General features: G+C 42.1%; 1 protein-coding gene across 2 annotated transcripts in view; it reads left to right on the top strand.

Moving 5' to 3' along the window:
- The window catches only part of DYM (dymeclin), a 315,716-nt gene that overhangs the window by 120,540 nt on the left and 185,833 nt on the right, over positions 1 to 9,343 (top strand). For both annotated transcript variants that reach the window (XM_045296193.1, XM_045296192.1), the window contains exons 10-11: positions 3,687 to 3,865; positions 6,682 to 6,807. In XM_045296193.1, coding sequence (XP_045152128.1) covers positions 3,687 to 3,865; positions 6,682 to 6,807 — 305 coding nt within the window. The remainder of the gene's footprint in view (positions 1 to 3,686; positions 3,866 to 6,681; positions 6,808 to 9,343) is intronic.

Raw genomic sequence — 9,343 nt, 5'->3', positions numbered from 1 at the left:
AAGGTTAATTTTGTTAATTTTGTTTACAATGTGTTAAAAGAGGGCAGGAAGGTGGGCTAATAATAAAAAATTTGGTGCCTAAAAAAAAAAAAAAAGAAAGCTCTTTTTTCTGGCAGGGGTTTTCTATTCATATGACTTTGTGGTCAGTCTTGGATTATGAATGAGTCCTGTTTCCAAGTCTGTCTGTAAGTCAGGCTTGTATGTAAATCAGAATAGCTAGGAACCGTTTATATCCAACATCAGTCAAATGTTTATCTTAGTATGTGTACCTGTCTATGCATCAAAGAACACTTCAGGAGCACTAAAATGTTTTAAACAGAATAATTCAGGCAGTCCTGGGTTCAAAAAGATCTGTTTCTGTGGTTTTTTAAATTTAAGTTTAGTAAATCATTTTCTTGGGGGCTCTTTCAGCTCTTATAACAATCCATACATCAATTGTATCAAGCACATTTGTACATATGTTGCCATCAACATTTCTAAAACATTTTTGTTCTACTTGACCTAACTGCGTCTTTAAGATTTTCAGAGCTTTGAGAATCAGTCATGGCTTAGGGAGGTCTGTTGGAACAGACCTGAATTTTAAAGTTAAGATGAGCCGGAAAAGGGAAAATGATTGGTAAAAGCCTTTCCAGTAATCTAATCTTCCTCCTACAGAGGGAAGGCAGCACATACACCAAATTGCAACCAAATCTCTTACCCTGGAATTCTGAGCACAGTCCAAAGCAGTGCTGCCCCATCCAGAGATGACTGTGGATGGGTGTCCCTCGCCTGCCTTCCTGCCAGCAAGCACGCTCACACACCAGGTTCCCTTTCTGAGGCTCCCATTTCAGAGCTTGAACCCACGAATTTCCTGTGCTGAATCTGTCAGAGTGTAAAACCTCAGGTCTGTCAGCCATGCAGAACTAGTTTAAAGGTGATTGGGATTGGTCTGTAAGTGTGAGTTCCTAGCCCGGGGGACTGCCTGCCTCTATGGCAGCAGCAGCAGCAGCAGTAATGACAATGTTTGATGTGAATCCCAGTCACACGTGTTCATCATTGCGAACCAGTGCATCTCTATAATGCCCTGAATGCTTGCTATCATCGGCTTCGCAGGGTTGGTTCAAAGCTGCATGTTGGACTTAAGCTGGATGTTCATACCCAGGCACTACCTGAGTCCTTCGTTCTGTTGAGAGTACTCGTTCGTGATGAAGAACGAGTTGGCGTCAGACAGCTTCACAGCACAGCTCCATCACTTGGGAGCTGTTAGACCTTGAACAATTGCTTAACTCAATGTGCTTCCATGACGTTTTCTATACAATAGAGATAGTATCTCCCAATAGTATTTTTGTAGATACCACATGAGGTACGGTTTGAAAATGATTGGCTTAGGTTTTGCAGCATGGTGGGTGGCTGAAGAATATTACAGCTGTTGTCGTTACTTTTAGGAGCCCTGGTGGCATAGTGGTTACCTGTTGCGCTGCTAACCGCAAGGTCAGCAGTTTGAAACCACCAGTCCCCCTGTGGGCGAAAGATGCAGCTTTCTTCTTCTGTAAAGAGTGGCTGTCTGAGAAACCCACTGAGGCACGGTTTGGTTTCGTTCCTGTTTTTGGTTATTGCTTTTGCTGCTCAGCCCTAATGCTGGTACTTGCCTTGCTTGGAGTAGGCATCTTCTGGCAGTGATCCAGAACATTGGCTTTAGAGTCTGCCTGACCTGGGTTCATATTCCCTCTTTTGTTCTTTAGGGCCCTGTTTCCTTATCTGTAAGGCAGGGTTTTATAAACTCCGTTCCAGAACGTTCTACATGAGAACTAAGTGAGCACTTAGGACAGAAGAAACTAATAAAGTCATGCTCCTCTGAGAGGAAGCAGCACAGCATCTGTGGCAACAAGCGAGATCAGCCTGGGTTCCACTCAGGACTGGTCTTGGGAAGTTACTTGGTACCCAAGCCTCTGTTTCATCCTTTGTAGAACTGCTTGGGCTGCCCTGGGTGTGGCCCGGGCAATAAAGGATGGCACACACAAACAGCGGTCAGTAGGACACTTACGTACTAGTCATGCCAAGGAACACACACAGATTTCACTTGGAGTCGGCGCTAATACAGGCTGGTGAATGGGTCACTTGGCTTCCATTGTACAAAAATATGTTTTCGGGAGTAGACATCGAAAGTGGGAGAGTGAGCACTGGAACGGAAGGCGATTGCACAACTCATTTTAAAGATGATTTGATCGTGGGGGATAAAAAGAAGATGTTCTGAAATTCGTTGCGGTAATGATTGTGCAATTCTAATGGATATGATTGAGCTGTTGAACTGTGTGATTTGTGGATTCAGTGCCAATAAAATTGTGTTTTATATATAAATATATTCATAATGTGCACAGAATAGTTCTCTAATGAGTCTTCTCTAGATTCTACAATAGCTGAGCACCCACAGGCCAGCCAGGCAACTTCCTCTTACCACCTTCTACAAAAAGAGGCTGTTGGTCACACAAAAGAATTGCTTTTTTCAGTGTCTGAAGCACAATGTGAGGATCGAAAAAGCAACCAGACGTGGAAGGCCAGCGTGGCACTGTGTTGTGCGTGGAGACCCGTTCTTGGACACTTCCAGCTGTGTTCCTTTCACCAGTGCGGAGGTTGGAGGGGAGAATGCCGAGGGCCTAAGGCCGTGCTCGCAAGCGTGTTTGCCTTGGCGTGGGCTCCTTTCCCCGGGAGCACAGCTGTTGGGAGTGTTAACATGGTTTCTGTTCTTTGTAGTGGCTCTGCGTCTCAGAATTCTTGGTGCTTACTTTTCAAAACACATGAAAACCAAAGCTCTTTGTGGTGCCGGGGTCCAGGGTTTCCTGTGACAGGATTGTAACTTTCTGTAACTTTCGCTTCTCTCGCCTCCTCAGCTGCCTGCTTCAGTTCTGAAGCAAATCTAGTTACCTGTCGGGAAGGACCAACACGGACTGTAATGTGTGCTTTCTGTGGTTTCCATTATATAGCTATCTATAATAAACGCATACGTATTTCTTAGTCGTCTTTACTCCTTTAAATAAAAACGTTACTGAAGTCTTCTTTAGTTGTCTTCACTTGGGCATATCCTTTGAGAAGCAAATATTGAACATGGCTGGCTCTGATTTTATGTTAAAGCTAGCTAAATTATGTTATTCTAGCCTTTTTCTTTCATTTATTGAATTACCGATAGTGGAGGAATTACCAATAGTGGAGGAAGCGATAGTGGAATAACCATGATTATTCTTTTGTAAACAGTTAACTTTGCTTTGAGGCAATTTTTTCCTTAACCCTAGTTTACAAGGGAATTTTCTCTTTTGTATAGAAATTTTTATTCTTTGTCCCTGGGTCCTTTTACTTAGGAAGGATAGACCTTTAGGGTTAGTTACAAAATGTCTCAGTGACCTGCTTTAGGTTGTATCTTTAGAGAGCTTGGGACCCAGCCCCATCGCTCTCTTTCTTTTAAATTCATATTTTAATAGAGTGAACTCCGATATATGAGTGCACAAATACCAGCAAGGTCAAACTATGCCATGTCACTGAATTTGCTTTAAAATAAAAAGTTAAATATAAATCAGAGTTTTAAATCTGAAATGTAGTGAAATATGCAAATACTGGGAATTCAGGTAACAGTATTTTAAAAGTGCTTTCATTAATTACATATGACATTGTCTGGAAAGTGTGAGTGTAATATTTTTTGTTTTCCTCTATTCCAGATAGCAGTCCATTCCCCTCATCAATTCCGCATGCTTTCCAGATTAACTTCAACAGCTTGTACACAGCTCTGTGTGAACAGCAGACGTCTGATCAGGCCACTCTCCTCTTGTATACATTACTCCATCAGAACAGTAATATTAGAACGTACATGTTGGCTCGCACAGATATGGAAAATCTTGTAAGTATCGTTTGGTGCATTTGTGTTGACTCCTGTTTGGGAGGTTGATTTCATTCCCCGAAGGGACGAGTGCATGTGCCCGGTTGCCGTCAAGGTGGTCGTCCAGAGCTTGGTGGGGCGATGCTAGCAGACACAGACGGAAGTGTCGGGTGTACGTTTTTTCACCAGAGGAGATGCCTCCTATTGGGGGCGGGCGGGGGAGGGGGGCGGGGTGGCCTCAGGAACAGGAGGACCCCGCTGCGCCTCTCACTGGTGTGCCAGCCCTCCCTCCTCGTTCCTCAGGCTTTCTCCAGCCCGCGGTCTGCTGGGTCCAGCCAGCCGCCAAGATACTCTCCTGCTCTTCTAGTTCCATTCATCGACCAGGTCCCTTGCCCCCGCCCCCGCGCTCAAGAAGCCCCTCACTCACAGTTGAAGCATCTTCCTGGTGAGAGTGCGTGAGGTGAAGAGTGCTATTTAAGCTGGGTTTCTACAGTGTCCCCTCTTTCTCTGAGATCCTTAGACGTCAGAGCTGTCTGAACTCAGTCTGGAATCGTTGAGCGCCATGTATCCTACCCTCCACTTGGTAAATGAAATCGGCTTCAGGACTCTCCCTGTGAACAATCGCTGAGTTTTTATTAAGACTAGTGTATAAGCACCAATATTCCTGTGAGTGGAGAAAAGTAAGCTACTTCCCCAGGCTGCTAATAATATGTGTGAAATGCATGATATATACAAAGGGACTTTTAAAAAGTTCATGGAAGAAATGGAATTAAAAGATAATGGAATTTTCCACAACTTTTTTGAAGCTCCTCGTACATAAGCAGAGATTCTTAATGCATTTACCTATCTATTTATTTAATTTTAGAAATAGTAGCAGCTGCAGTTTTGCCTGTGTGCCGGCTTTTGCAGACTTGTAGCATCATTCAGTGGGCCCTTGGTAGCCACTTTTTCAGTGGGGATGATAAATACACACAGTGGCATGTTAAAATGCCTAAGCAGATTCAATGTCAAAATGACACTAAGAATTGAATGTGTGGTGAAAGAACTGATCTCTGTACTAGCCATGTGTGGAAAACAGTGTCTGAAATTGCCAAATTGAGTGTAAAAGTGTAGTGCTCTTGTAAATGGAAACTTGTAAAGTGAAGCATTATTTGTTGATGGTGGAGCAGACGGACAGAGACTGCTCTGAACATAGTTTATCCTAAGAGAAATGGTGGCAATTAATAGAAATCCTGTCATATCTGTCACTTGTTCTAGAAGATTCCAGGGGAAAGCTGTTGGTATATAGGATGATGGCATTCGTCAGTGAGAAGTGATTGCTCTCGGGTATCTGCATGTCTATCTAATGACTATACAGATCACAAAACAAAAACAAACCAAAAAAACCTCACTGTAGTGGGTCGATACTGACTCAGAATGATCGTAATCAGACAGAGGAGCACTGCTCCTGTCGATTTCCGACACTGTGGCTCTTCATGGGAGTAGAAGGCCCCGTCTTTCCCCCACCGATCACTGCATAGATCTGTCTCTCTATCTAACTATCTCTGTATATCTTATCACAATGTACTGGTGTCATTATTGTACCAGTGAAGTGCAGAAATCCTGCTCCCTTGTGTAAATAAGCCTTTCATGTGTAGTTGCTTGATGAAAAGTAGCAGTTGCTGTTTCCAGCATCATTTGTATGCCCTTCATACATATTATCTCCTGTTACTAACACCAAAGCACACCAACTCCTAAGTACTGACTCATAATGCTCATTCTGAGTTTAATCTTTCTGCAATTTTAACACTATATCAATCGATAAAAATACACACCGAAGAGTTTTAAACCTTTCCTGACCTTAGTAATAATTATCAGCGATAATCCCGTGCATGGAGCTAGACAGTGGATTTCAGTAGGATGACGACCTCTGACCCTTGAATGACCAACATTTTGAGTCGTTCTAATTTATTCTAAAACTCCAGTTAAAACTGAGCATCTCAGGAATGGTCGTTTGTGTGCAGTATAGTCGAAAGGCTTAAGCCTGTGTTTCTAGTATTTCATATAAAATATGATATGTAAACTAGTATGTGCATATTTAATTGTTACTTCTGGTAGTAATCGACTTACCTCCATTTTAAAAGAAATGACACAGTGTCGAATAACTTGTTGTGAATGTCGGTTGGGTTGTAAAGTGAAATGCTGGACAGATGCTGAGGGGTGCCATCGCGTAGGACCCCGCTCAGTGGCCACATGCACAGCGGCGCAGAACACTGCCAAATCCGGGGCCAGCTGCAGAAGTGCAGCCACTGCGGCAGCCCGCCCGTCCAGGGCCTCCCTCCGTTTCGCTGCCCTTCTCCTTTCGACAACGCTGCTGCCCTTTCCCGGGGCTGGTCTCGCCTGGTAACACAACCAAAGTGCGCGAGACAAAGTCTGGCCAGCCTTGCTTCTCAGAAGCACTCTGGCTGTCCTTCTGTACCTGACAGCCACAGAGATGTTTCTCAGTATCTCTAAGACGTAAGTGGTGCTAATCACGTAGATTAAAACAGTTAATCCCATGTTGGAGCTGTTATCTGCTTATTTTTGGCTGGGTTGGGTAGGTGTTGTGACTCAAAAATTTCAAATAAACCACGAGCTAAGCTATTTCTGTGAAACCTTCTCAAGCTTGCAGACCTTCACAGAGCCAGGGATGTTTTGTATTAGCTTAGCGATCCATATGGTAGTATTTCTTTCTCTCCCCAGGAAGATAAAGCTGTGATAGGAAGGCAAAGGGTACAAAGTAAAAGTATAAATGCTTAAAACAGTTTATGTGATTTTAAAAGTAATTGAAAAATTATATAATCATTTTAATTCCCTAGGTTTTGCCAATTCTTGAGATTCTCTATCATGTTGAAGAAAGAAATTCACACCATGTCTATATGGCGCTTATAATACTGTTGATTCTGACGGAAGATGATGGCTTCAATAGATCCATTCACGAAGTGGTACGTGAAGAGCTTTGATGAGAATTAGAGTCAACAATGTAAGCGTGCACCTCCAGCCTGACTCCTGCCTGGTCAGGGTTTCTGCGTGACCCTGGTGTAGAAAGGGTCTCTCTCTCAAGATTTATGAGGTGCTGCTTTTTTCGCGAAAGACTGTTCAGCCAGTGTGCACTCTCTCAACAGATGCTCTGTTTGGTAATAGGGGCAAATAAATATTCTTTCTGCCACTCGGTTCATTTTTCTTAGTTTTATTTTCACCTTTTGATTGTGGCAGAAATTGCCAAGCAGATTTGTCCCTTGCGTCCAGAATGAGCCAGCAATTGGGAACAGCATCTACGAGAGCTCGACGATAACTCATTTATACTTTTTATTAAGCTTTCGGGATTGCTCTTAGACAGCTGTATATTTTCCACAGCAGCGGGGGAAAGATAAGCATTTAGGCAAAGGCTAAACTGGATTTCTGTTTTCTGATCGTATAACACACTAGTTTTGCTATGTGGATACTCATTAAATATCTGTTGAATGCTAAATTAATTAAGACTACTCCCCTTCAAAACACTTTCTATATCCTGTCCCATAGTTGACATGTGCAAGTAGAGGTTAAGAATGAATGACCTCTGTCCTACATCAGGAAGGATAATTTATTTTCAAATAAATGGACCAAAAGGGAGGAGAAACAGAACCAAATTCAACTGTGAGACCTTTGAAAAGATTGAGACTGCTATCACTCGTCAAGTTGCCTAATGTGCACCCTGTTTCGTGTTGCCTCGTGGGATAAATGCAGTGACTTGCACCTGATGTCAGTCTTTACACTCTTCCAAGTGATCGAAGACTCCAAACAGTTGTTTGTGGGGTGACTGCTCTCCACAATTGCCACATTAGGTTTAAACATGGGATTTTAAACTATTCATTCAGTGCCTTTTAAATTAATACTGTTATCAAGGTGTTGTTTGCTTTATAAAATGAATTAGGGAATATTCCCTCTTTCTCCTTTAGCATAATTTAAATGATCTTGGTGTTCATTTGAAAATGTTTTGTATAATCCCCCTGGAAGCCATCGGTCCAGGACATTTGGGGTGGGAGGCTCTTGATCACTGACTGGTCTGTTCACGTGGTACAGGTGTGTGGACGCTTGCTTTTTCTTTGTGAGACAGGTTGATAGGTTGTGTGCTACTTCATTAAGGGTATCCAGTCTGTTGCCATACATTCTGTGATAATTCTCCTTATCACCTATAATGTCCCCTTTTCTTTTTGGTTATTTGCATCTTTCCCTTGTGAACTAGATACAATTTTGTTGCTTCTGTCGGTTTTTTCAAAGATCCAACTTCTGGTTTTATTGATTCCATTTCCTGTTCACAATTTTTATTGGCTTCTGTTCTAATCTTTGTTACTTCCATTCTCCTGGTTCTAGATCTTTTTTCCTAAACCTTTTTTTTTAATGTAGACCTTTGCTGCTGTAATTTTATAAGGTCCCCCACAATTAAAAGGTAGAACTAAAACAGGGATAAATAAATGAACCTAGTGGCAGCAAAACTATTTGCACCAATTATCAAAGAACCCATTTTGAGAGATTTAACAGTGTCTAATAATCTTTCCCAAACATTGCAATTTTATAATTATGTATATATTTTAAATTTGTAGGTTTCCTCCTGAGAACTGCCCTGACGGAATCTCCTAAGCTTTGGTTTATTGTGCTTTCCCGTTCGCTTGCCTCTAGGAGATTTGTGATTTCTTCTCTGACAGATTTCTTGTTTCATGCCCACGGGGTGTGGTTCCCAGGCTTTCTCTGTCACTGATGTCTAGCTCCGCCTGCATTGTGGACAGATAAAATACTCCGTATGATTTCAACCTCTTAACATTTCCCAAGGCGTGCTGTGCGACCTGCGGACTAGAGCGTGTATCACTCTGTGTGTTCTCTACACAGGGCCTGCATGTAACGGGGAAATGGACTGGAGAGATAACGGAGTTTTGAAGCCCTCTCCTGTGTCTGTTGGGTCTTACAGGGTCATTTCGATCCTCTCTGACCTTCTTGATTTTCTTTCTAAACATGAGTATTGAAGCCTCCAGCTATTTTAAAAATAAATTATTAATTATTTTTTCTCCAACTATTATTATACTATATCTCCCTTAAATGTTGTCAGTATTCAGTTTATATATTCAGGTGCCCTGATACTAGCACAGCTATATTAGGATTGTTAGATCTTGATTTTAACACCTCTTTTTGGTTATTATTTGCATAGAATATTTTTATCCCAACCTTTCATTTTTAACCCATTTGTGTCCTTGAGTTTACAGCATTTCTCCTATAAACAACAGGTGGTTAGATGTGATTGGTTGGTTGGTTGTTTTAAGTCCGTTCTGCCACTGCCCTTCAGTGGGAACCTTTAGTCTGTCTCCTGCGTCTGGTCCCCTAATTGATTCACTGTAATGACTGATAAGAGGTGACTCCTGTTGGTCATTTGTTCTTTTGTCATTTGTTTCTGTGTGTCTGAAGCCTTTTTTTTGGTTTTGTTTTCATGTTTTATGCAGCTTGCTTTTC

The sequence above is a fragment of the Echinops telfairi genome, unplaced genomic scaffold, assembly GCF_000313985.2.
Source record: "Echinops telfairi isolate 266 unplaced genomic scaffold, ASM31398v2 ScPeMD7_7400;HRSCAF=8409, whole genome shotgun sequence".
NCBI classification, from domain to species: domain Eukaryota; kingdom Metazoa; phylum Chordata; class Mammalia; order Afrosoricida; family Tenrecidae; genus Echinops; species Echinops telfairi.
This window is presented reverse-complemented; position numbering and strand designations above follow the sequence as displayed.